Source organism: Oryctolagus cuniculus, chromosome 13 (assembly GCF_964237555.1).
Source record: "Oryctolagus cuniculus chromosome 13, mOryCun1.1, whole genome shotgun sequence".
Taxonomy (NCBI): domain Eukaryota; kingdom Metazoa; phylum Chordata; class Mammalia; order Lagomorpha; family Leporidae; genus Oryctolagus; species Oryctolagus cuniculus.
This window is the reverse complement of record NC_091444.1, coordinates 66,758,394-66,786,391: the sequence shown is the minus strand read 5'-3', so window position 1 is coordinate 66,786,391 and position 27,998 is coordinate 66,758,394. Positions and strand designations below refer to the sequence as shown.

At 39.4% G+C, this 27,998-nt stretch overlaps 1 protein-coding gene across 3 annotated transcripts in view; it reads left to right on the top strand.

Moving 5' to 3' along the window:
• AHCTF1 (AT-hook containing transcription factor 1) overlaps positions 1-27,998 on the top strand; it is a 78,066-nt gene that overhangs the window by 47,751 nt on the left and 2,317 nt on the right. For all 3 annotated transcript variants that reach the window (XM_008268157.4, XM_017347697.3, XM_070055630.1), the window contains exons 20-35: positions 6-152; positions 1,323-1,510; positions 4,376-4,520; positions 4,598-4,729; positions 5,680-5,830; positions 6,592-6,742; positions 6,983-7,090; positions 11,520-11,712; positions 13,857-14,060; positions 14,607-15,000; positions 16,603-16,687; positions 18,125-18,222; positions 20,305-20,513; positions 22,348-24,154; positions 25,911-26,044; positions 27,479-27,561. In XM_008268157.4, the coding sequence (XP_008266379.3) occupies positions 6-152; positions 1,323-1,510; positions 4,376-4,520; positions 4,598-4,729; positions 5,680-5,830; positions 6,592-6,742; positions 6,983-7,090; positions 11,520-11,712; positions 13,857-14,060; positions 14,607-15,000; positions 16,603-16,687; positions 18,125-18,222; positions 20,305-20,513; positions 22,348-24,154; positions 25,911-26,044; positions 27,479-27,561 (4,229 nt within the window). The remainder of the gene's footprint in view (positions 1-5; positions 153-1,322; positions 1,511-4,375; positions 4,521-4,597; positions 4,730-5,679; positions 5,831-6,591; positions 6,743-6,982; positions 7,091-11,519; positions 11,713-13,856; positions 14,061-14,606; positions 15,001-16,602; positions 16,688-18,124; positions 18,223-20,304; positions 20,514-22,347; positions 24,155-25,910; positions 26,045-27,478; positions 27,562-27,998) is intronic.

The following is a 27,998-nucleotide window of genomic DNA, read 5'->3' as shown; positions in this document are numbered from 1 at the left end:
AAAAGACCATTTATTTGCTACTCGATATTATGTATTCCTTTCCAAACAAAATGGATACCTCCATTGAGTCTTTTCCAACTGCCTTTGCCATTTCTTGGGGCCAAGTTAAACTTATTCAAGGATTTTGGCTGATAGATCATAGTGACTATGAGGTAAGTGTATTTATTCATATAATGTAAGGCTTTTTTAATCATAATTTTAGAAAATATTTGTCACTAGGTTAAATTTGATGTGAAAGAAATTACATAACCTATTTCTAGAGATAGTATGAAAATGACCTGGTTTACTCAAGTGTACTTGGACTAAGCACAGTCTTTCTTAATAGATGGAAAAGAAAAACAGTTTAGAACCCTGGGTCCTCTACTGTCTAAAGAGGAAACAAGTAAACAGTTTTGAAAAGTGCAATGCAGTGACTGTTAGATTAGAAATATGTTTAGGGTATTGGATGAAGCATGCAAAGCAAGCTTTGACATTGATATATGGAATAGTTAATGGAAATTTTTTTTTAAAGATTTTGTTTGGGAGATAGAGTTACAATGGCCAGGGAAGGGCCAGGTCAAAGCCAGGAGCCAAGAGCTTCAATTTGGGTCTCCCATGTGGGTTCAGGGGCCCAAGTACTTGGGCCATCTTCTACTGCTTTCCCAGGTGCACTAGCAGGGAACTGGACCAGAAGCCGAGCAGCCAGGTCTTGAGCTGACATCCCATGCATCACAGGTCATGGCTTTACCTGCTGTGCCACAACAGTAGCCCTAAGTGTTTTGTTTTGTTTTGTTTTGTTTTGTTTTGTTTTGTTTTGTTTTTTAAGATCGATTTATTTATTGTGAAAGTAAAAGTTAGAGAGGGAGAGACAGAAAAAAAAAGATTTTCCATCCACTGGTTCATTCTCCTGATGGCTACAATGGCCATGGCTGAGCCAGGCCAAAGCAAAGTGCCAGGAGTCTCCCATGGGGTGCAGGGCCCAAACACTTAGGCCATCTTCCACTGCCTTTCCCAGGCCAGTAGTAAGGAGCTCGTTGGAAATGGAATAGCCAAGACTCAAACCATCACCCACATGGGATTCCAGCTCTACAGGCAATAGCTTTACCTGCTAGCCACAGTGGCAGCCTCCTAAAGGATTTTTTAGATTTCAATGGTGTGGGGATTTGATAAAGCGTTTATTCTTTAAAATAAAATAAACTATAGATTAAAGCACCTCTTTTTATCTTAATTTAAATAGGTTTTATCTTGAATTTTGTGGGTTTTAATATTTCCTGTCTTTTTAAAGAGTAACAACTGTGTCTAAATACAGCTTATAATTTAGCATTTTCATGTCAATTTCACAGAGTGGTTTGGACCTTCTGTTTCACCCAGCTACTTCAAAACCTGAGTCATGGCAACATGCAAAGATTGTTGAAGCCTTTATGAGTCAGGGTGAACACAGACAAGCCCTCAGATATATTCAGACAATGAAGCCAGCAGTAACCAGTGGTACTGATGTTACACTTCACCTCACTGTTTTGCTTTTTAATAGGTAAGTACACACTCTGAAAGTAACAACTCTGGATCATATGTTAAGAAAATGAAATCGATGTAATAGACAGTAATATAAGATTTAAGTTTGGTTGCATTATCTAATATTCTTAGACTTCTTGATCTTTTAAAAATGCCTTTTGATGGCCAGCACCGCGGCTCACTAGGCTAATCCTCCGCCTGCGGCGCCGGCACCCCGGATTCTAGTCCCGGTCGGGGTGCCGGTTCTGTCCCGGTTGCCCCTCTTCCAGGCCAGCTCTCTGCTGTGGCCAGGGAGTGCAGTGGAAGATGGCCTAGGTGCTTGGGCCCTGCACCCCATGGGAGACCAGGAGAAGCACCTGGCTCCTGTCTTCAGAGCAGCCAGCGCAGCGCGCAGGCCACAACACACCAGCTGTAGCAGCCACTTGGCGGGGTGAACCAACAGAAAAAGGAAGACCTTTCTCTTTCTCTCTCTCTCTCTCTCTCTCTAACTCTGCCTGTCAAAAAAAAGAGAATACTTGCAGATGTAATATTGGTAGATGAGGGAAATTGTCCTCCATGAGTGTTGTGCCTGTTCCCTTCTGCCCCACTGCTCACTGACTTATGCCATGCCTTTTGTCAACATCCGGTGATGTCTGATATTTGGTGCTTATGCATCTCGTAGGTGAAAACATTAATATATTCAGTCTCTCTATAATAACGTGAATCTTTGTCATAAAGAGTTATTTCTTTTGTGACATTTTTATTTAAATCTTTTTGCTGTTTTTCCTGTGTGCTGTTGGGATTTTTTTCATACTGATTTATAAGTACTCTTCATTATACATTAGGAATTAAACTGGTGTGAGATTTTTTTTCCCTGTTGTCATTTGTCTTTTCACAGCACTCTAATGGATTTTGTGATTCTGGAATTTATTTTTAAGACTTGTGTCTTCCATTATGATATTATTTTTAAAAATTCTCTGATGCTTTCTACTACCATGCTTACAGCTTTGTTCTTGTTTATATTTTTTACCTGGCATTTGATATAAAAGTTTCTAAATTATTTCAGCATATACAAGTACAAAAATACAATAGTTTAGTGAAGTTATCATGGGTGTTTACACACAGATACAGATGATCCCTTTTCTACATTCAGGTTGTAACAACCACACTAGAATGCCTATTCTGGTAGAAAAAGGCAAAAGGTAGTTTCAGATGTAATTTTTAGGGAATAGTCAACGTTTTACTTCCTTGCATTGTTGACCTTAACATGGCCCGTGTGATGTGTTAAAATAGTCTAGTCTCAGAAAAAAAAATCACTAGGTGAATTTGACATGCCAACAGTGGGTGTCATTGCTTTCCTGAGTAACTTTTTATCAAGTAATTCTAGAACAAAGCTACTAAAACTCCTCAGATGAGTTTTAATTATGAGTGCTAACTGCTTTAAGTTTTATGTTATCTGCTTGCCATTATCTTTGAAAACTTTTTCCTTAAAGATTCAGTCATTTTATTTGAAAGGCCGAGTTACAGGGAAAGGGGAGGGAGAGAGACAGAGATACCTTCCATTTGCTGATTCACTCCCCAAATGGCCACAATAGCCAGGGCTGGGCCAGGCCAAAGCTAGGAGCCAGGAACTTCATCCGTGTCCCCCTTGTGCATGGTAGGGGCTATCTTCCGCTGCTTTCTCCAGCACATTAATAAGGAGCTGGATTGGAAGTGGAGCAACTGGGACTGGAACCGGTGCGCATATGAAACGCCAGCCTCATAGGCAGTGGCTTAATCCATCGTGCCACAATGCTGGCCCCCGAACTTTTTAAAATATTTTAAAATATATGAGCATTTGTAGATTTTGTTTACTTAATTTTTAAAAATTATAATCATCATACTGTTTTAAACTTGCTCTGTTTTTAATCATTTCCCTAGTATATGTATGCCTCATATAGGGCTACATAAAAGTCTGTTATGAATGGGACATCTGTTTTTATAAAGTTCTCGGAATCCCGACCTGATTCTGAGACTCCTATATAAGAAACACTGTTTCAATTAAATGATATTTTTATCCATTAAAGTATGCCTCAGTGCCTCCATGTGGGGTCTGACTTCAAATTTGACCAAAGCTCTACAATCAGATCTTGATGTATAAATCATCTGAAGTAATCTATTAAGCTGCATCCTGAACCTCTCAATGAGCACAATATTTTTCTCCCATCTACTTGCAGTCAGTCACTCATTCTCTGTCCTAATCTTCATTCCTATCGTCACTTCTTGGAAGTCTGACTTCTGTCTGTCACACCACACCCGTCTTTCAGTTCTGTTTAGGCCATGTTAGCTTTGGCTTCCCGTGAACTTCTGTTGTACTGTTGTTATTTATCATTTTAAATAATAACACAGAACAGCAGAAAATTAGCTTTCTATAGATGGCTTGTGATTTTGTTGACACAAGCCAGATGGAATTAGTATTCAGTTCATTTTTAAATTGTAAGTGCAGGGGGCCGGCGCTGTGGCACAGCAGGTTAATGCCCTGGCCTGAAGTGCTGGCATCCCATATGGGCACCAGTTCTAGTCCCAGCTGCTCCTCTTCCAGTCTAGCTCTCTGCTATGGCCTGGGAAAGCAGTAGAAGATGGCCCAAGCCCTTGGGCTCCTGCATCCACGTGAGAGACCCGGAAGAAGCTCCTGGCTTTGGATCAGCGCAGCTCCAACTGTTGCGGCCATCTGGGGAGTGAACCAGTGGATGGAAGACCTCTCTCTCTGTCTCTACCTCTCTCTGTAACTCTTTCAAATAAATAAAATAAATCTTTTAAAAAAATTGTAAGTGCAAAGTATCTTTGAGATTCTCTAGGTAGGTGACTTGTTTTGAATGTTTTAAATAGATTTTCTAAAGCTAAACTTGATAACTACTGATTGCAGATGCATGGTTGAAGCTTGGAATTTACTGCGACAGCATTCTAATAGGTTGAATATTGAGGAGTTACTAAAGCACACATATGAAGTCTGTCACGAAATGGGCTTAATGGAGGATTTACTGAAGTTACCGTTTACAGACACTGAGCAGGTAATTAGTTATTAATGTAATCTTAGAACAAATTCATGACAAAGTGATCGATTACAAGTCTATTTTGTTCTTCCTAGGAATGTTTAGTGAAATTTTTACAGTCCAGTGCCAGTATTCAGAATCGTGAATTCCTCTTAGTTCACCATTTGCAGCGTGCCAATTATATTCCTGCCTTGAAGTTGAACCAAACTCTGAAGATTAATCTTACGGTATGATTCAGGTTGTTTTATAACGGCATAAAAGAATAAGGAATACTGGAGACTTTTTTGGTCTGTTATATAAAATTTGCAGTTTGATAACTGATTTGATCTATATTATCTTGACTTTGGAGAATCTTCTTTTCACCCCCCAGTCTTGATACACTACCAATTCCTTCAAGGGAAATGAGAGAAAACATTAGAGGACAAGAAGATATTATACAAAGAGCATTGAACTTTAAGAGTTAGACTCCTTGTTTGGTTCAGTGTACTTGGGACACATTCCAAATCTTAGTTTCTTCTTGTGTAAATGATGGTATCTGCCTGAGGTTATAACGATAAAAATATTCTTGTGTGAAGTAAGATATTGCCTGATACATATAGGTGTTTAATAAATGATAATCAGGCCGGCGCCGTGGCTCACTAGGCTAATCCTCTGCCTTGCGGCGCTGGCACACCAGGTTCTAGTCCCGGTCGGGGCGCCGGATTCTGTCCCGGTTGCCCCTCTTCCAGGCCAGCCCTCTGCTGTGGCCAGGGAGTGCAGTGGAGAATGGCCCAAGTCCTTGGGCCCTGCACCCCATGGGAGACCAGGAAAAGCACCTGGCTCCTGCCATCGGATCAGCGCGGTGCGCCAGCCACAGCGCACCAGCCGCAGCAGCCATTGGAGGGTGAACCAGCGGCAAAGGAAGACCTTTCTCTCTGTCTCTCTTTCTCACTGTCCACTCTGCCTGTCAAAAAATAAAAAAAAATTTTTAAAAAGTGATAATCATTGTTTGCATTATTTGTGAAGAATTGGGGCTTATTAGTAATTTGGAGTTTATTAATAGGTAGAGATTGGTAAAGCAATTATGTATGAATGAAATCCTTGGTTTAGAAAAATGTAGACAGGTGGAATATACTCCTAGATATTCATGATTATGTTGTAAGTGCTAAATATGTAACAATTATGATATATCCAATAGAACGATCGTGATCCTCGTTTGCGGGAGAGATCAGTAGCTCGGAATGCCATATTAGAACAATATGGGAAAATCCTTCCTCGAGTCCAGCGAAAATTAGCCACTGAGCGAGCTAAGCCTTACCCTCTGTCAAGATCATCGGTTCTTCGAGAAGGTAGGATTTCATTGAAGAATGTAATAAACTATTGAGCTAGAAAAGATAAAGAGAATTACTTTTGTGAAGTAATCATACATTTAGTTCACTATTGCTAATGCATACTGAGATTCATCCTAGTTTTGTTTTTTTGTTTTTGTTTTTGTTTGTTTTTGTTTTTGTTTTTCCTGTCTGCTCCAAAAGATAGGGCTTTCTTGGAAGTTGTTGGCCATGTATTTGCTAGTGTGGTATAGAATGAAAGAGCTCTTTATTTCAACTGAGGACTCATGTCCAGCTTTGAAAACATACAGAATAATATTTTTGCCATCTTTTAAAATCCCAAATTGTTAAATTCCTGTGTGGCTATGGCTAAACCAAATATAATTTTAACTACTTATCATTTCATCTGTGTTTTCAATCTTTTTTTTATTAAAATCCTAGGGTAGGCATTTAGCCTTGCAATTATGCCTTTGGTTAAGATGCCTGCATTCCAGCATTGGAGTGTCTGGATTCAGTTCCCAACTCCTGCTCCCAGCTTCCTGCTAATGCAGACTCTGGCAGGCAGCAGATAGGGTTCAAGTAGTTGGTTCCTGACATCCTTGTGGGGTACCGGGATTGAGTTTGTGGCTCCTGGCTTTGGCTTGGCTCAGCCCCGCCCCTGGCCATTGCAGGCATCTGGGAAGTGAACTAGTGGATGGAAACTCTTCTCTATCAAATAAATACATTTTAAAAAGATCCTTTTGTTAAAGATACAATTAAATCCAGCGTTCTTCATTTTACAGTTTCTAGACCCAAACCATTATCAGCAGTTCCAAAACAAGCTGTAACAGGGACAGTGTTAACAAGATCTTCTTTCGTCAATAATGTATTGTCTAAAATTGGAGAGGTTTGGACCAGCAGTGAACCTAAAAATAGCATCTTACCTTACAATAGGTATGTTTTTTGTACCCCTTTTAAAGTCATGCTATTTGCTAACCTTTCCTGGACATCAGCATTCATCAGCAATCCACCCTCTTTGCCACAGGGTTTATTAGTATATGTAAAACTGAAAAGCTCTTTTTATTTTGGTTACTTTTCTTACAAAAAGATTTTAAATTGAAAAGTGACATGTTTATTCTTATCAGTGCTTTATGTGATACATATCAAAAGGTAAAAGTTTTATTTTCTTTGTAGTCCTAAAATAGAAGAACCATCTCCTATAGCATATTCTCTCCCTGACCTGGAGCTCCCTGAGGCATTTGTCAGAACACCTATTTCAAAGGCATCACAAAAAATTTCTAGGTAAGAGTTTATTAAGTCATTCTTAAAGACACCGTGTTAAGTGATAAGTTTAACTGCAATTCTTAATTATCTTTGAAATTTTAATACCTTGAGGAATTTTATGACAGGTGGTTGTGTACTTTGAAATTGCTGCTAACTCCATAATGCTTAATGAAAAATGAGGCGCCATCTCCTTGTTAATTGGCCTCTGAATGCCGCTTTTTAAATTAATTATTTTTTACTCTTCGTTGGCTTATATTGAAAGTTTTCTCTTGTGAAGCAGGGGCTGCAAAAGTCTTCCTTAGCTGTAGATGCAGTGATACTTTTACAGCTTACTTACAGTGTTAGAAGAATAAGTAAGCTAAGTTTAAGCTGAAGCTTTACATACAGGATAAAACTGTGATTGTGGGTATTTAAAAACATTGTAATAGTTGGAAAATATTCATGGTCATCAGCAGAGAGCAGATTCTCTCTTAATGTATTGATTCTTTGTCCTTGATCAAGGACAGAATCACATTGGCCGGCGCCGCGGCTCACTAGGCTAATCCTCCGCCTCGCGGCGCCAGCACACCGGATTCTAGTCCCGGTCGGGGCGCCGGATTCTGTCCCGGTTGCCCCTCTTCCAGGCCAGCTCTCTGCTGTGGCCCGGGAGTGCAGTGGAGGATGGCCCAGGTGCTTGGGCCCTGCACCCTATGGGAGACCAGGAAAAGCACCTGGCTCCTGGCTCCTGCCATCGGATCAGCGCGGTGCGCCGGCCGCAGCGCGCTGGCCGCGGCGGCCATTGGAGGGTGAACCAACGGCAAAGGAAGACCTTTCTCTCTGTCTCTCTCTCTCACTGTCCACTCTGCCTGTCAAAAAAAAAAAATTAAATAAATAAATAAATAAAACAAACACATTATTTTATAGGAAAAACAGAGAATGAAATATTCTGGGGTAAGTTAATCACTTAAAGGTGTTGATGGGGTGTGCATTATGATACAGTGTGCATATTTTATTTACTTAAGATTTATTTATTTGAAAGTTAGGGTTACACAGAAGGAGAAGGAAAGAGAGAGAGGTCCTCCATCCTCTGGGTCACTCCACAATTGGCCGCAACTGCTGGAGCTGCGCCGATCCGGAGCCAGGAGCTTCTTCCAGGTCTCCCACTCAGGTGCAGGGGCTCAAGGACCTGGGCCATCTGTTTATTGCTTTCCCAGCCCACAGCAGAGAGCTGAATTGGCCGTGGAGCAGCCGGGGTGCTAGCACTGCAGGCAGCGGCTTTACCTGCACCAGCCTCATAGAGTGCATATTTTCAAAGCTTGAAAGAATTCCACATTTTTTGGATTAGATTCAGGTTGTTTCCCCTTAATTACCCTCATGAGGTTGTAGAAAGATATTTTAACTGTAAGTCATTATTAATGACATAGTTTTTTTCTAACCAATAGTTCCAATTTTTCCCCACAAATCACTGTTTCTTGGTCTCTCTCTACTGTAAGAGATCTGGGCTTTATCAGGGGCTGATGGCCTCAGGGCCTAAAGAGGTAATAATGATATCCCTTTAAAGCCAGTGTTAACTCAGAACCAACTGAGGTGTCAATATTTACCTTACATAAAAATCATTCCATTCCCTGATTCTGTATTTTCCATACTGTTTTGCATAACTGAGTAGTAAGTAAATATAATGCATTCTGACTGGCATATCTTTTTTTTTTTTTTTTTTTTTTTTTTTTTTTTTTGACAGGCAGAGTGGACAGTGAGAGAGAGAGACAGAGAGAAAGGTCTTCCTTTGCCGTTGGTTCACCCTCCAATGGCCGCCGCGGCCGGCGCGCTGCGGCCGGCGCGCTGCGGCCGGCGCACCGCGCTGATCCGATGGCAGGAGCCAGGAGCCAGGTGCTTTTCCTGGTCTCCCATGGGGTGCAGGGCCCAAGCACCTGGGCCATCCTCCACTGCACTCCCTGGCCACAGCAGAGGGCTGGCCTGGAAGAGGGGCAACCGGGACAGAATCCGGCGCCCCGACCGGGACTAGAACCCGGTGTGCCGGCGCCGCTAGGCGGAGGATTAGCCTAGTGAGCCGCGGCGCCGGCCTGGCATATCTTTCAATGTAAGAGTAAAACAGGCAATTATTACTGCATATAGTAAGTGGTAGTGGTTAATGTAATTCATGTTTTGTTTGTGATATAAAATGCATTTCTTATGTGGAACACATTCAAAAACATTGTTGAGGAGATACTAAGACTTAGTGCTGTATTAAATATTTGCTTTAAAAGATACCTTAAAATGTTTTGTTGATATATAGGAGCTTTAGACAACAGTATTAACATAGGGCAAACCATTTAATAGAATATTCACTTGGGATTGATTATTCAATATAAAATTGAACAAACTATTTCCAAATACAGAATCTGAATGCAAGTGATTTAGAACAGAACATAGGTAATTGTCTAGATAGTGGTTTGGTGGTGATCTTAAAGCTGTGATTGATGTAGAGTAACAAGTGGGAAGACTTTTTATTAAGAAAATGCTTTCTCTGGCTGGCACCGTGGCTCAGTAGGCTAATCCTCCACCTGTGGCGCTGGTACCCAGGTTCTAGTCCTGGTTGGGGTGCCGGATTCTGTCCCGGTTGCTCCTCTTCTGAACTAGCTCTCTACTGTGGCCCCGGAAGGCAGTGGAGGATGGCCCAAGTGCTTGGGCCTTGCACCCGCATGGGAGACCAGGAGGAAGCACCTGGCTCCTGGCTTTGGATCGGCACAGCGCGCCGACCGTAGCAGCTATTTGGGGAATGAACCAACAGAAGGAAGACCTTTCTCTCTCTGTCTCTAATTCTGCCTGTCAAAAAAAAAAAAAAAAGAAAAGAAAATGCTTTGTCTATGGCCATACTACCCTGAATGTGCCCAGTCTTATCTGATCTTGGAAGAAAATGCTTTCTGTAAATATTTCCCCATTGAGTAAGAAGTTTGGTTTGGTTTGGTTTGGTTTTGAAGAGTTATTTATGGCCAGCACCGCAGCTCACTAGGCTAATCCTCCACCTAGCGGCGCCGGCACACCGGGTTCTAGTCCCAGTCCGGGCGCCGGATTCTGTCCCAGTTGCCCCTCTTCCAGGCCAGCCCTCTGCTGTGGCCAGGGAGTGCAGTGGAGGATGGCCCAAGTGCTTGGGCCCTGCACCCCATGGGAGACCAGGAGAAGCATCTGGCTCCAGGCTTCGGATCAGCGTGGTGCGCTGGCTGCAGTGTGGCGGCCATTGGAAGGTGAACCAACGGCAAAGGAAGACAGACCTTTCTCTCTCTCTCTCACTGTCCACTCTGCCTGAACAACAACAAAAAGTTATTTATATGAATGGCAGAGTTACAGAGAGAAGAGAGACGGAAGTCTTCTATCCACTGGTCACTCCCCAGATGGCCGCAACAGCTGGGGCTAGGCCAGACCGAAGCCAGGAGCCAGAAGCCTGCAGTGCCTCCATATGGGGTACTGGCGCTGTAGGCGGCAACTTAACCTGCTATGCCATAGTGCTGGCCCCTACAGAACAGGTTTTAAAGCAATTATGATCTGTGTTGATCTGTTTATCCTAGTTGGGAAAATTGCATCTGAACTTAAAAGATAGAATGACAAGGATGGCATAGCAGCAGAAGTTTTTGTTTCTGGGCAACAAAGCATGCTACACTTCTTTGTGGTTATTCTCAGCTGAGCCACTTTCGCATTTGGGGGAAGTAAAGTGGTACTGTTTTTGTCATTAGAAAATAGTTATAAAGTGGACAGTTATGAAGTTGAGAAAGGAATGACTTGAACAAATGATCCACCAGTATCTGTAACCTGAAAATTTCACTTTTGAGTTTAAATTACGTATCTGTAAGTTAAGCCTTTAAGTTTATTTGGACTATGCATGCTTAATATAAGTCACCAGTGAGATCAGTTTTATCATTTTGACATAAATTGAATCTGGAACATTATAGAAAACTATTGAGAATTTTGAGGTTCTGTTTCATCAACAAATTTATTTGGGAAAGAAAATAGCTGTTTTTTTTGTTAATCTTTATTGCATTCAGAACCATAAAAGAACCAGTATTCATTATGTATAGCATATATAGATGAAAGGATTTTTTTTATGCTGTTGAAAATAAATTTTAGCAATTGGATTGCCAGAGAATCTTTGTCCTGTTTTCATCAGTATTTTAAATCCTTAGCAGTTAAATCTTCATTAAATAAATGGTGTAGCACATTGGATAACTAAGTAACTACTGATAAAAGTTGTGTTTCCTTTAAATCCTAATTGTCTTCTTTTCTGATGAATTCTTTTTGAACTAATGGTGACGGTTGGATTGCTTTAATGTACTTGATTGAATTTGTTTTCATGTTTATCAGTGAATATGGAAGTCTGAATAGTTAAATGGAATACAAAATTCTTTTGTTATTTCAATATAACTTAATAAAGAAGTTGCCAGGCTTGTTCTGTTCTTTATGTATATTCTCATTACAGACTGCTGGATTTGGTTGTTCATCCTGTTGCACGTCCTTCTCAATGTTTGGGGCTCATTCAGCAAACCCCTCCAAGATCTCCTTTGTATCTAGCATCCAGTTTGTTGCCTTTAAATTCACAGTTAAAGGAATTACATCAGAATACCTCCAGAGCTTCTGAATTATGCATACTTGAAACTCCTCTTATAGTTAAGGTTAGTTATATAATCTAGCATTCATCACAAAGCTGGAGAGTTATTTTTCAAGTAGAAAGGAGAAAATAAGTTGTTTATAGCTGATACCTTCTGGTAGTCAATAACTTTAAAAACATTTTTTCCACTTTAATTTTCTGATTCCTTTGATGAAATTATAGTGTTAACTCCTATTCTCTCTTTGGATAGCTTTTTCTTACACCCTTCATGATAAATTATTAACTAAGAAGCCACAAAACTAAATTTGTACTATCTGTTACCAAAATTATGTTCATTATACTTAAAACCTATTATTTCTAACATTTTTTCATCTATCAAAAGAAATATTTTATATTTTCAGATTGGTCCAGGTGCAACAAAATCAAGGAGTTATTTTTTACCTACTGCCAAAAGAGTCTAGAAAAATCAATATAATCTGATAATCTGTCTAGCAGAATTCAATAATCTAATGGTATTTAAAAATCTATGCTGTTAAAGGACAGTACTTCTAAATAATTTACATGCTAATAATCATTGTTTTCATTATATGAAGTCATCAGAGGATTCAGTTTACTAAGTTGCTGAATTCATGTGATGAAAATTTTTTTCTAAAACATTACAGTCTTGTTGATTTAGGTTCTGTTGTTCTACACAGTTGGCCCTTTGACTTTGCTACATTTTAAAGGATTATTTAAGAGTTTATTTTGCCAACTGGCATTATGTTTTTTCAGTTGAATTTAATTTGAAAATAACCTAAAGCCTATAAAGATTCATTTATTTATTTGAAAGGAAGAGAAAGGGAGGGAAGTAGAGACAGTAGTTTTCCATCTGCTGGTGCACTCCTCAAATGGCAGCAATGGCCAGAGCTGGGCCGGTTCGAAGCCAAGAGCTTCTTCTGGGTCTTGCATGAAAGGTTCATGTGGGCCATCTGCTGCTGCTCTCCCAGGTGCATTAGTAGGAATCTGGATTGGAAGTGGAGTAGCTGGGACTCCATATAGGATGCTGGTGCTACAGGTTATCTGCTTCACCATAGTTTTGGCCCTACCCAAGACCTTTAGAAAAAAGATGAAGTTTGGGGCCGGCGCCAACATCCCATATGGGTGCCAAGTTCTAGTCCCGGTTGCTCCTCTTCCAGTCCAGCTCTCTGCTGTGGCCCAGGAGGGCAGTGGAGGATGGCCCAAGTGCTTGGGCCCTGCACCCACATGGGAGACCAGGATGAAGCACCTGGCTCCTGCTTCAGATTGGCGCAGCACAGTGGCCATAGCAGCCATTAGGGAAGTGAACAAACGGAAGGAAGACCTTTTTGTCTGTGTCTCTCACTGTCTATAACTCCACCTGTCAAATGAATTTTAAAAAATGCAGTTTTAGTTTTTTGTTTTAAGGCAAAGTGACAGAGATCTTCTGTCTTCTGCTGTACTCCCCAAATGCCCACAATAAGTAGTGCTGGGCTAGGCCAAAGCCAGGAGCTAGGAAATTCATCCAGGTCTACCTTGTGGGTGGCAGGAACCCAGGTGCTTCAGTCATTATCAACTGTCTTTCAGATGCCTTAGCAGGATGCTGGATTAGAAGAACATAGCAGTGGGACTTGAACCAGGCATCTTGAAATTGATGCAGTATCTCAAGTAGTTTTAACTGTTGTACGACAGTGCTCATCCCTTCCCTTTTTTTTTTTTTAATTTATTAGACAGGTAGAGTTACAGACAGAGAGAGAAACAGAGAGAAAGGTCGTCCTTCCATTGATTCACTCCCCAAATGGCCACAACGGCCAGCACTGTCCCGATCCAAAGCCAGGAGCCTCCTCCTGGTCTCCCATGTGGGTGCAGGGGCCCAAGCACTTGGGCCATCCTCCACTGCCCTCCCGGGTCACAGCAGAGAGCTGGACTGGAAGAGGAGCAGCCGGGACTAGAACCGGCGACCATATGGGATGCCGGTGCTGCAGGCGGAGGATTAACCAAGTGAGCCACGGCACCAGCCCCATCCCTGCCCTTTTAATTTTGTAACCTTACATGAGAAAGCTCTGGTTTTCCAGTAATCTGAAATAAAAATTTCTAATCACATGTTTTTTAGAGATGAGAACATAACTACCATTGTGATTCATTTGACCCAGTCTGTCCCCTGTGTACTTTTTATAAATACTAACTGTAGAATTCCACTTATTCTTATTACAGAAAGCCAAAACTTTGGCCATGTCAGTTACTTCTTCTGGATTTTCTGAGTTTACTCCTCAGTCCATCCTAAGGTCTGGTCTTCGAACAACACCTTTGGCATCTCCCTCTCTATCACCTGGACGGTCTCTTACTCCTCCTCTGCGATTTAAAGAAACTAGAATTTCATTCATGGAAGAAGGCGTGAACACAAAATGTATCACTGGAGTAAGTTTGATAGTATTTAGGAGGATATATCAGAAAACATCAGTTTTGATACAAACTTCAGGGCACTGGCTAAGCCAGTCCCCTCATTTATAGTTAAAGAGAATAGGGCTTTAAAAGCACTAAGTTGCCCATGGTCAAGTCAAATATTTGCTGGCAGAAATAGGACTAATATCAGACCTCCTAATTTGCTGTTTTTCACCCTATATTGAATCACTTTCCTCTTCCACCCCCTCCTCCCACCTTCCCTTATAATTAAGTTCCTAATTGGTTATTTGTTCAGGAGGGTACATCTTAAGAGTGGTTACTAAGAGCCCAGTTGGTGACAGTTGATCATCTAACCTGTTTTACATTTTAGTCCTCTGGAATTAGGGAAGCATTATTAACTCTTCTGTATCTGCAAAGAATAAATTTGACACAAATGCATTTTGATTACAGAGAGGGTTTGGAGAATTACAGAGCATGGGTCTGATTGCATTGAATAGCTTAGGTCCAAACCTGATGCTTACTAATCAGTTTTTTTCTTTTCAAAAATCTTATTCTTAACAGGCTGCGGAGGACCACAAAACAGAAATTTTTGTTACTTCATCTTTCCAAAAATGTGGCGATCCAGGAGAAACTGATTGGCTGAAGAACAAAGGTAAAGCCACATCATTTCTCCCAAATAGCCCTGAAAAGGATCATCAAATAACAGATGTAAGGTCACAGAATACCTCCTCACAAAGTTTGGAGAAACTGGATCTGAGCAAAGAAACCAGCAGTGCCTCAACCAGATCAGATCAGACTACCTCAGAGTATCAGGATGCACCATCACCAGAAGAATCTGAAGATGTTATTTTTGTGGACTCTGAATCAACAAGTTCTCCCACTGAACAAATTGCTAATTTAACAGAACAAACTGAGAAAGATGAAGATAATCCTCCAGATCTCAAGAAACAAATGGGTAAGAACTCATTACCAACTAGTCAATCGCCATTGATATCTCTAAGTACAATTTGTAACAGAATTTTTCCACCATAAGAAAAAAGTATAGGTTAAATAATTATTATATGCTCAGCGTGTACTATGTTGTAGTCACATACTATGGATAATGCCATGTTGGGAGGCATGGGAGGAGCCAGGAGAACACAGGAAGGGGAATGGCAAAGACATAGGTTAGAATTGGTGGATCAGAAGATTAAGCCAATTTTTGTTTCTTACCCCGTACATATTTAACAAGTTTATTTAAAAGTAACTCCTAACTTTAAATCTGTGTCGCTAAAACTTACATAAATATCTGTCATAAGTAATTTCTTTTAGGAAATATTTTCTGCCTCGCTGAATTGAGGTTTCTTAACATATAAGGTTTGGACGTAGTATCTTTATTAAGCATTAATTGTTCATGTCTAGAAATGTACTTGCTTTTTTTTTAAAGAGAACTCCTGTTCCCATCACGGTCCATATGCCCACAACATTCAGGCCTGGAAACTGAATCCAGGTCTCTTATGTGGTTTGTAGGGACCCTGCTGCTTGAGCCTTTACCGTTTGCTTCCCAGTATCTGCTTTGACAGGAAGCTGGAATGAGGAGCCAGGGCCAGGCCTTGAGCTCAAGGAGTTTTGTTGGGATGCATGTATCCTAACCACTAGGCCAAATGCCTGCTTCTGCATCGTGTTTTTTTTTTTTTTTTTTTTTTTTTTTTTTTTTTTTTTAAGATTTATTTGAAAGAGGTACACAGAGAGAAGGGGAGTCAGGGCGGGGGGGAAGGTCTTCCATCCACTGGTTCACTCCCCAGATTGGCCACAATGACTGGAGCTGAGCCGATGTGAAGCAAGGAGCCAGGAGCTTCTTCAGGGTTTCTCATGCAAGTGCAGGGGCCCAAGGACTTGGGCCATCTTCTACTGCTTTCCCAGGCCACAGTAGAGAGCTGGATCGGAAATGAAGCAGCCAGGATTCGAACCAGTGCCCATATGGGATCTCAGCACTGCAGGTGGCGGCTTTACCTGCTTTGCCACAGTGCCGGCCCCACATTAATCTTTTTTTAAAATCACATTTCAAAGTAGCAAATATTAGATATGAATATTCATAGTTAACGGGGGCTCTTTATTCAGTGTTAGAGAATTAGAATAAGGATCTACTGGCAGCCTGATGCCAAGCTAATAAATCTAAAAGAACCAAAATGCAGATCTAAAAACTTATGAACAATGCTGGAATGGATATGTGGCCTCACTGCCATGTCCTGCATTGCAGTGCCTGCATTCAGTTTTCACTCCAACTTCCTATTAATGCAGACCCTGGGAGGCAGAGGTGATGACTCAAGTAGTTGGGTTCCTGCTGCTCTCTAGGCGAGATCTGGATGGAGTTCCCAGCTTATTGCTTCAGTTTGACCCAGTCCTGGCCATAGCAGGCATTTGGGGAGTGGACCAGCAGATGAGAGCTCTGCCTGTACTTTTGTCTCTCTGCCTCTCAGATAAATCTAGAATTTTTAAAAGATAGTAATAATCTAAGGAACAAGTAACTACTGTTTAGTATAAATTAATAATTTTGTATGATCTATTGGCATTTTAGAAGTTGGAGAGGAAGCATTTTCAGAATTAAATCATTTAAGCCCCATTCAAGGAGTTGATTCTCATGTACCATCAGTCCATGAAGGGTAAGTTTATGAAGAAAACTTCAAATACTTTTTAAGAGATTGTTGTTGTTGATCTTTGACATGGCTGTTTTGGTAATGTTTTCTGTTTTGGAAGAAGTGCAGTTGTACAGTTGTATGTTACTTAGTAGTTGCCATGAAATTTTAAAATGCTACTAGACATTTCCAAAATATGCAGACATACAAGTTGAGGCAGAACTCTTAATACTTGTTGGTGATTTGTTTTTGTTGAAGACCAAAACATCATGCCCTCACCCTGTCAGTGGTCTCAACATGATCAGACAAAGGACTATTAGAGGACCAAAGTGGAGCCTAGTAGAGACAGTACTGAACCAAATGTTCCTAACATTTGGTTGATAGAAGACTCCAGCTACCTTTTTGTTTTCTACTGACTGATTAAAATACTGTGCTCACAAATAACTTCACAGACACTGTGTGCCAGGAAAGGTGGTTATACTAGGTGATGTATTCAAAGTGTGATCTAGTGAGCAGGTGCTGGTTTTCAGTTCACAGGAAGAGGAGGAGCCTGTATTAGAATATGAACCATTGCACTGCTTCCTTTATTGAAAAGTCAGCTAACTAATCAGTGTGTTTAGTGAAGTGCTTGTTCACTTGGCAAAGCCCCTTGTTTCGTTTTAAGACTGAACATAGATTGCCTGTCAGCACTTTTAGTAGCAGTGCTGTCAAAGATTCAACAAAGTAACAGCTTCAGTAATCGAGACGTTCTAAGAGTGTTTTAATAAAAGTAACTCGTGAACATGATAATTTTAAAACATTATAAAGGGCTCATTATAAGTAATGAGTGACTAAGCAAACCATCCACCAGATTAAGATCATGGTAGTTGCTTCATTCGAATTCAGCACATTCAGTTCAGACATATGCTTTACCTCTGAGAAGAGAAATCCAGACTGGATGAAATCTTTTCCAGGCCTTCATGGAAAAAGTGAGAAAAACCAGTGTGAAAGGATTATCCAAGTTATTTTTAGTTCTGGTGTTCCTTGAAAACTTATTGTTGCAGTGAGTTTAATGGGTAATTGCAACAGTTACAAGGAGCCTAGTCTCATGAGAATAAAGTTTGTGGTTATTAGAATGTAGGTGAATATACACCACTTAGCAGCTAGTTCATTTTTAACTATAAACTTTTTTAACTATAAACTTACTTGATATTTTGTGGGATTGTATTGTTGATTCTTTCTTAGACTTAACCACAATGTTTAAAGTAAGGATAACAAATGCCTGTATTTGATTGGGACCACTGTCAGCATGTTCCACAACTTATTTTTAATCTATTCACTTATAAATTTTACAGTGTTATTTAAAATGAGTATGAATAGTATTGATTTCTCAACTTCAGTTTTCATCAATAGAATGATAAGTAAATCAGATTAAGACAGGTGGGTTCTTCTCACACACTAAACTACATATTTCTATCTCTAAAGGAAAATCCTCACCCCGAAGTCCAAGTTACCTGTTTCGGATGAAGGTGTATCATCTGTTGAAACCTGCATCTCTACAATTAGAGCAGATAACAATAAATGTATGTGTTATTTTAACTTTGGGATTATTTCATTTTAGTGTTTCAAATAGATTTATTTTCAAAATACAAGAATCTATTGTCCAGATTTTCTTAAATATTCTCTACTCTCTCTGGTCAGCTAACCTTAATATAAGCAAGTTCTAAGGAGATGTATCAGCTACTTAAACAGTAGGTTGCTTATAAGTCATTGTATGGCTCTAATAGTAGAAATCTTAGGATGGATTTTATGACATTTTTCTTTTGGAATCATCTCTTTGATCTTGTGAGACTCTGGTATCTTCACAGGGCAATACCTATTTTTATTTTGTGGTAGATGTAACTTAAGGACCAGAACAATTTTTTTCATTATTAGGAAAGAAAAAATTACAAACGAGTAAATTTTCTCCAGGGAAATTAACAATACATGGGATTTAATAGTTTTAATAAACAAAATTTTGAGGCTGGTGTTATGGCAAAGTAGGCTAAGCCTCCACCTGCAGCACCTGCATCCCTTATGAGTGCTGGTTCTAGTCCCAGCTGCTCTTCTTCTGATCCAGCTCTCTGCTATGGCCTGGGAAAGCCAGGATGACCCAAGTGCTTGGGCCCCTATACCTGCATGGGATGCCCAGAGGAAGCTCCTGGATCCTGCATTTGGATGGGCTTATCTCAGGGGTGAACCAGCAGGTAAAAGATCTTTCTGACTCTACCTCTCAAATTCATGCATTAAATTTTTTTTTTGAGAGATGGAGAGACAGAGGGTTCACTCCCCACTGCCCACATTGACTTGAGGTAACCTGGCGCTGAAGCTGGGAACTCAGTCCAGGTCTCCTGCCTATTACTTGAGCTATCACTGTTGCCTCACAGGGTTGCATTGGCAGCAATCTGGAGCAAGAGCTGAGAATCGAATTCAAACACTGCTGGGATATGGGTATCGACCACTATGCTAAATACTTGGTACCTATCCAATGAATATTTTTTTTCTACCGAATTTTCCCCCCCCATGCATGTTTGCCATATGTTGAAAGAAGAAATAAGTACAGTGGCTAAAGAGCATAGGGGTTTGAATTATATACCCTGGGTTCATAATTCAAGTTCTCTATTTAACTGCAAGACTGGTTCTACCTCTATTATTTTGTAAAATACTAAAGTTTTCAATAGAAACAATAATACCCATTTGATAGAGTTGATAAGTTATGCTTAACTAATTGCTCCTTAGTAAACATTTGGAATGATCATTTGTTTTTGCTGTTTCATCTGCAATGATTATGCTTCTGTATATATATATTGGTACGTTCAGTTGGGTAGATTCATAATACTGAACTTGCCAGGCCAAGAATTATACACAGATTTTTTTTTAAGTATTTTTCTCCAATGGAGGTAATTTACTACTATCATAGAAGGCAACGTACCCATTTTCCCAATCCTCTTTGCTAAACTGACAGGTGACAACATTTTTCATTTTACTAGTACTTTGTATATTAGAACTAAGAGCCCCCATTACCTGTTAATATTGTGAAATATTTTTCCTAGTAATTTTTTCCTCTAAAGTTTTTAATTGTTTTTTAGTAAATGGTAAAGGATTTTTAATTGTTAGTCTGTTGTTTTTCCCCTTTTGAGGTGTTTTGTATTTTGCATCATTCACAAATTCTAAACCTAAATATGACCTAGAGTTGCTAATGACAAAGAACCTTGGCAAAGGAAGGATGAAAGGAGAGTTTTTCAGATGAGCCTGTAAGTGGTAGTACTTTTTGTGCTCATTTAGATGCTTTCTGCCAACAGAGACATGCTCATCCTTTTTCATAGCCAGATTGCATGCCCCTCATGCAGTTCTTCAATGGTATAAGAGTGGTTGGCTGTCTAGTAGCTTCCTGATGGATATAATTTTGAGATTAATAAGAAACAACTGAGCCTCTTCAAAACAGTTATCATATTAAAATTTCACAGCAAGAGCAGGAATTATGTTGCAGTTGAGAAAAAACTAGTGGTGTCATTTTGATATGTGAAATTTATATTCTGTATTTTATCTTTGTGAATATTAAATATGTGATATTTAATATGAATGATAGAATACTGAGGAAGAGTAACACTGATTTTTTCTTTCAGCTATGGCTGATGTCCCTGATGAGAGTGGAAACTTTGGGATCGTTCCTTCTGAAAGCCCTAGTATTTCTGAGCATAGGCTTGACCAGGAAATTGCATTGAACCTAAAAGAAGATCAGGAGATAGAAGTTGACGTGCTAAAAGAAGGTGTTGACTTACCAGAAGAGAAGCCTCCAATTTCTGACAGTCGTCCTGATACTCAAGGAATTCATGTAAAAAATTTTAATTTTTTACTTTTGTCTTTGGCTTAAATTTGAAAAAATAAAATCATCTAAAATTGATACACAAGAGTACTTCAAAAAGTTTGTGGAAAACTAGAATAAAATTTAAAGTATTTTGGTGCAAAACACTTTGAAATCCATACCTAATTTTCATAATACACATTGTGAACTTTTTGAAGATAATCTTGTCTATTTGACTACGATATATAAACCTCTATTAAAAATCTGTGTTCAAAAAGCAAGTATGTAAATATTTTGTTAGCACATCCTTTAGGAAACTGGTTTTCATGAAAACAAAAAGGCTGTGTTAAAGAAGCCACAGTTATTTACTTTTTGCTTAGTATTTTTTGTTTGTTTTTTGACAGGCAGAGTGGACAGTGAGAGAGAGAGAGAAAGGTCTTCTTTGCTGTTGGTTCACCCTCCAGTGGCCGCCGCGGCCAGTGCACCACGCTGATCCGATGGCAGGAGCCAGGAGCCAGGTGCTTCTCCTGGTCTCCCATGGGGTGCAGGGCCCAAGCACTTGGGCCATCCTCCACTGCACTCCCTGGCCACAGCAGAGAGCTGGCCTGGAAGAGGGGCAACCGGGACAGAATCCGGCGCCCCAATTGGGGCTAGAACCCGGTGTGCCGGCGCCGCAAGGTGGAGGATTAGCCTAGTGAGCCGTAGCGCTGGCCAGTATTTAGTTCTGATGAAAAGTTTTTAGCCATAAGACAACAGAGAATGGCTACTCCAGACTCAAGTTTGACATTTAGACTGTTCAGAGTATATATTTGAAAATAAGTGGATATTGTTAAATAAGATTTTTCCCCATGCATACTTGTGGGAGGATGATATTCAGATGGCTGGTGTTGAAATTCTGTATACTCCAGAAAGGTTTTTTTTTTTTTTAATGTAATGCATTTAAGATGGAATACTGACTCTTGTAATTATTTCTAGAAATCTGATTATATAGAAATTGGGAAGTTTTAATTCATAAAAATGTCACATTATCCATATTCATCCTTATGAGTTTTCTCACAATAGAAGGCTAAAGTTCCAATTCCTTTGGTTGGGAAGCTAATAAAAATTGTGAGCATGTGTAAACGGGAATCCTCATTTCTAGGTTGTTTCCAATCTGTCATCTCATTGAATGTTTGGGGAATGGGAAAATGTCTTTGTCTAGATGGGTGGTAATGTTCTACCTTCTTGGTCAGGAGATCTCTCTGTTACTTTCTACCTCCTCCTTTTTCTCCCCTTCCCTTACCAAAAGGTAAATGCAAGGACCATTCCTTCTTCCACCAAACCCTTGCAGGAGAGGTACTGAACTTGAAAGCCTTAGGAATTTCATGGTTTATGCAGCCCCAGCAAAGGGAAGAGGATTGAGTCTAGCCCAAGGGAGCTTATGTAGGTGAATTGTTCTTCAACCTTATGGGGATCATGCTGTTTAGAAAAGTGTGAATAGTTAGGTAATTTGGGGATTTTCATTAAGACAATTGGGGGTGTTTCTTTGTCTCAGGTTAATTTTTTTCATGGGTGAGAATACAATAAGTCCTTAATTCTTATAACTGGTAGTATCATAATAATTTTCAAGGTTTTGTTAAAAATGTGGGATTTCTAGTTTAATTCGTCATAATCTCAAAAATCTGTTTCTAATTATTCTGAGTATGAGAAAGTCTGATTGCTTAAAATGGTTATTTTATAAAGTAAACTTATAAGTGTATGCCATATCAAATTTTTTTTTTAAATGTACACACCAGGGTGAGAAACTCATTAAAAACCTGTGTGCTTTAGATTCTGATATAGAGTAAAATTCTTTAACCAGTCTCTTATTTTTAATTCATTTTAGGTGATTGAGCATGAAAAGCTTGAAGCTCAAGATTCAGGAGAGGCTAGGAATCTTTCTTTCAATGAGCTGTATCCTTCAGGAACTCTTAAGCTTCAATATAATTTTGATAGCATCGAGCAGCAGTTTTGTGACTTACCTGATAATAAAGACTCTGCTGAATGTGACATTGCTGAAGTCGATGGGGAACTTTTTGTGGCTCAGAGCAACTTTACCTTGATACTGGAAGGTGAAGAAGGAGAGGTTGAGATGGGGGACTCTGCAGCATCTAATGTGTTACCCAAGACAGCTAACCCTGCCACTGAGGAAAAACTTGTGCACAGTGGGGAAAATGGTAATCATGGACGTACTGCAAATTTACCGTCTGTCATAACTAGTGATCAAGAGTCCCAAAAAGTAGAGACATTACCATATGTGCCTGAACCAATAAAAGTGGCAATTGCAGAAAATTTATTAGATGTGATTAAAGATACAAGAAATAAGGAAATTACTTCAGATACAATGGAACAGTCAGTTGACAAGCACATACCTTTAATAAGCCAAAAGGTAATGTCTTCCACCAAGTTAACAAGATCTGTAGTTAAGACTGTTCAGGAGACAAGTACAATGGCTATAAATGTCAGCCAGACTGATGACACGATTTCCTCTAGAACTCGGGCAAGAGGACAACGCATCCAAAACCTGAGTATCAGATCCACACAACCAGAGGAGTCAGCAGATGTTTCTTCTAAGATGCTGGGGCTATCGGTTACAAAGAAAAGTAGGAAAACACAAATTTCTGAGGCACCTGAAAGTGCCTCTTCTGATATCAAAGGAATATCTCAGAACCAGAAAACACCTCAAAATTCTGTTGCTTCTAGGAAAGGAAAGAGAAAGAAGGAAATTGACAAAGACACATTAGAAAGTTTCAATTCTGTGGAACAGGAATTAGAAGTTACTCCAGGTAGAGAATTAAGAAGGTTAAAATCATCTCAGCTATTGGAACCAGCAGCTGAAGAAACTGCTAAAGGGATTAAACTTTCATCTTCATCTGTTACAAAAAAGACTCCTAAAAGAAGGAAAAAATCTGTAGAAAATCAGGAAAGTGTTGAAATTATAAATGATCTAAAAGTGAGTAAAGTAGCAAGTCCTAGTAAAACTACCAGAAAATTGAAACATGTTAATAAAGAAGTTTCGGAAAATACAGGATATAAACAAGATGGAATATCCAGTGACCAGGAGCTATCTCTTAAGCTTAGAAGAAGGGTCAAAGAGAGAGAAGCTAGTGCACTGGATGGGATAGAAGGCTCTGAAGTTGATTCATCCAAGCTGACTCTTCAGGCAGAATTTGATACACCTGCCACACCTAGGAAACGTGGTAGACCAAGAAAAATAAATCCATCTGAAGATGTAGGATCTAAGACTTTTAAGGAAGAAAGTCCCACAAAAAGGAAAGTTCTTAGTGTCCAGAGGAGATCTACAAGAAACACCCCAGCTAGAACTGAAAATACCGATATGGGAAAACAAGCTTTAGAAAAATCCATTCTAGTGCCAAATGAGGAACTTGCTATAGTGATGAGCTCTGAGAAAAAGCTCAGTAGAAGGACTGAAAATCGAAGCCAAAAACATCCATTACACTCAATAACAGAAGAACACAAAGAACCAAATGACCAAGAAGAAGGATTGCTTGCCACGGCGGGTTTTACTAAATCCTCCCGTAGCACAAGGACTCGATCTAGCAAGGCCACCTTGTTGCCGGACCTTTCTGAACCACAAAATGAGCCATTTTTATTTTCTCCTCCCGTCTCGAAGGTTCCAAGAAAAACAAAAGGTACTTTTTTATTTCTATCCAAAGCACACTTTTCAGCTTAGTCATCAACTTAACGTTTGTTTTAAAAGCACTATTTGATTTAAAGCACTAATTGATTATTTGCCCTAAAAATGACTTTGAAATTCAGAAATTTAATGATTCCTCTATGACTTTTTAAATCCTATAATTCACTTGACATTATTAAACAGATTATTTAAACACATTCACTGCTAGGCAAAACTGACCTGTCTGCAGGCTCAGCTGTCCCTCATTGTCACTTAGTAAGCTAATGAGTATTTGGTTGATGTTTGTCATACATACTCAAACTGGGGTTATGTCTCTCCCAAATGGTGGGAATATCTTACTCTTGATGTATCACACACAAACACACATACAGACAAAATATTCAAACAGATGCATAATATATTTCTAATGTTAAGATTTTATGAGAGAAAACAATTTTAGTGGGGGAGATGGTTAAAAGATGTCTATAAAGGTGACCATGAAAGAAAGGGTAATTCTGAGGTAGTTGGCTAGGTCCTTTTATAGAGCAGCTCTTTATGAAGGTCAAAATAGTGGCTGGGTAAACAAAATTTGTTTACTTTAGTTTGAAATTAGAATTTCAGCAGAGCAGTTAAGGGCCTTGTAAGTAAAGTAGATAACTTTCCTGATTTATGTAAAATTTTAAAAACTGTCAATGGATAAACCCATGTGGCCTCTTATGTAATTGCTTCCTGACTTAAGATAGAAGATATGTCATATAAAATAAGAAGACTTGAAATTTTCTGTCTTCAGCGTTCACTGTACAAAAACCTCCTTTACTATATTGAGTTGTTATTTTTGTGTAGTCTCTGCACAGGAAAGTGACCCTGCCAGTGCAATTGATCATTTGTCTTAAAAATGATTTATAGTTACAAGGTATACTTCTCTCTCCCCTCTCCTTCCTGCTTTGATTATTTTGGTGGCATGTGTAAGTTTCTTCATAATAGGAGAGTGCTTTCACCTACACTTTCCATGGAGAAGAATGAAATGACAAAATATGTGAGATTTTAGCTAACTTTACCAAGCTGATAAAAGGGTACTTGAGAAACATTCATTGAAATGGAATTTAAGGTATTTATTTTGGTGCAAAAAAATGTTGAAATCCTTACTATTTTGTCATTATACACATTTTCAGGTAGCAAAATCTTTTCATTTTCTCATTAACATTTTGAAGACCCTTTGTATTGGATGAAAGTGAAAAACACAGCAGTGAGAATAGCAGAAGAATGTTATTGACATAACTAATACTTTTCTTCACAACTGGAAGAGTAAATGCAAAGATCGTGGGTTATTTTGGTGTAGTGTAGCAAACATCTCTCTGATTCAGATCTTTGTCATCTTTATCATCTGTGTACATACTAATTATGATGCAGGGTAGCTCAGGTTATATATGGGTTTAATGCTTTCCTCCCCAAAATGTCTGAGGAACAGGCAGAATAAATTGGAACTAATGACATAAGACAGTTTTATGCCTATTTTAAGGTCTGTAGCATTTCTTAGCTCTTAAGCTTTTTAAAATTCATTTTATTAAATATTTGGATCACCCAAATGCTACTGGATTTTTCCTGTCATTTCTGTCTCTAAAAACAATTAATTTGGGATACCAGTGTTTTCTGGGTTTTGGGATATTCGCATGTTTCTGTGTGCATCATTTGTTCCAAGCTTCTTAGTTGAAAACATAGCATATACAGAGTATACAAAGATACAGTGAGGTGTTTTGTTTTTTCAACTTCAGCTAAACAAGTAGAGGCTCCTGCACAGCTGAAAGAATTGGTATCAGATTTGACTTCTCAGTTTGTTATCTCACCTCCTGCTTTGAGGACCAGGCAAAAAAATACATCTAATGCGTCCAAACTTATAGATGAACTGGTAAGAAATGTATGATTTTCTGTATTTTTTTAACTGACTTTAGTTTTCAAAATAAAATTTTAAACTTCATTTAATTTTAAGAAGTTTATTTCTAAAATGTTTTCTAAATAAACTTTAAAGATAGGAGTCACTTATATTAAAAGCCCAAAATTTGTTTTTTCTCTACATCTTTGGGGATTTGGCTGCTGCAGTTTAGGAAAAAGGTTTCTAAACCGTATTGCCATCAGAATTATCTGAATGGGTTTATTAAAAATGGAGGCCTGCAAACCCCTGCAGTGTCATTCACAGAGCACACTTAGAATGCATTTCAGAGTTGATTCTGTCACCTGATTGTACATAACCCTAAGATGAAAACAATTCAGGGACTATGTCCCCCTTATATTTACAAACATTAATTCATAAACTTGTATTGAATTCTCTGCCATGAGTCAGTTACCATGCAGTGGCAGAGGCTTACAGAAAAATACTTAAAGCTACTTCCTTATCTTTTAGGAGTTCACAGTTTAGTTCTTTTTTTTTTTTTTTTTTTTTGACAGAGAGAGAGAGAGACAGAGAGAAAGGTCTTCCTTTTTGCCGTTGGTTCACCCTCCAATGGCCGCCGCGGCCGGCGCGCTGCGGCCGGCGCACCGCGCTGATCCGATGGCAGGAGCCAGGAGCCAGGTGCTTTTCCTGGTCTCCCATGGGGTGCAGGGCCCAAGCACTTGGGCCATCCTCCACTGCACTCCCGGGCCACAGCAGAGAGCTGGCCTGGAAGAGGGGCAACCGGGACAGAATCCGGCGCCCCAACCGGGACTAGAACCCGGTGTGCCGGCGCCGCTAGGCGGAAGATTAGCCTAGTGAGCCGCGGCGCTGGCCCACAGTTTAGTTCTTAAACACGGTCTAATTGCAGAGACAGAAACACACAATAGTTATTTCACGGTATGATACAAATAATTTATAGTCAACTACTTCTTTGGGTAGAAGGTGGTGGATGCAGGTGTTCTTTGCAGAGAAAAATCACAAAAACAAAGACTCAGCAGTGTATAAGCAGTGGGTGGGTGGGTGGGGAATGCTCATACACTAGAGAGTGGCCATGTGTGTGGGGCGTGGGGTCTATGAAAGATGAATTCTAGGGAGGGACATAATAGTCCCAGTGGCCAGGTTCTTACAAAATAATGAAAGCATGGATTTAGACAGACATAATGGGAACAGAAAAACAGGGGAAACATTGAAAAATAAAATTTGGCACGACTGGGAGATTAGTTGGAATTGTGAGAATGAGGAATAAAAAATACCACGGTTTCTGTTTAAAAATATAAGGAAACAGTTTGGGATTTGTTGAATTTGAATTCAATAGTAGTGTTGGGTTATATGCCTTGACTCAGTGTAGAATTTCTAAATTTATATTTCAAATTTCTGCTTAACAGTTTATCTTTTCACATTTTTAACCCATAGGAAGATGATGCTAAATCAGTAGAAGCTGTGGGAAAGCAAAAAGTGAAAAGAATCAGGACTGCAAAAACAAGACAAGCAAGCAAGTATGACTTTGTTTTCTGAAATTTTTATGCCTTTGTTTCTCAATATCAAATTTGAGAAAAGTCAATTTGAAAAGGGAAATTAAGCTCATCAGAAAATGATCATTCTTAAGGACACATATAAGCACTATCTCCTTGATTATTAGATTTCACTGCTGAAGGTAGATTTCTATATAGAATGAAAACCTGCTCATCCTTTTTAAAGAAGGGTGATAGATTGGGGATAATTTGCATCCAGTATATCTATTTTTTGCAGTTGATGGAGGAGGGGGACCTTTTCATTAGTAAATAAACTAGTAACAAAGAATCATAAACTTAAAAATCCTGGTGTTACTTCACTAGTAGCAAATCCACAGGAAACTCTTCCATTTCAGAAATGCTTGTTAAATAGTATTTTGTCCTTGCTGTGCTTGGGCATGGTTGAATTTACTAAAAGTACA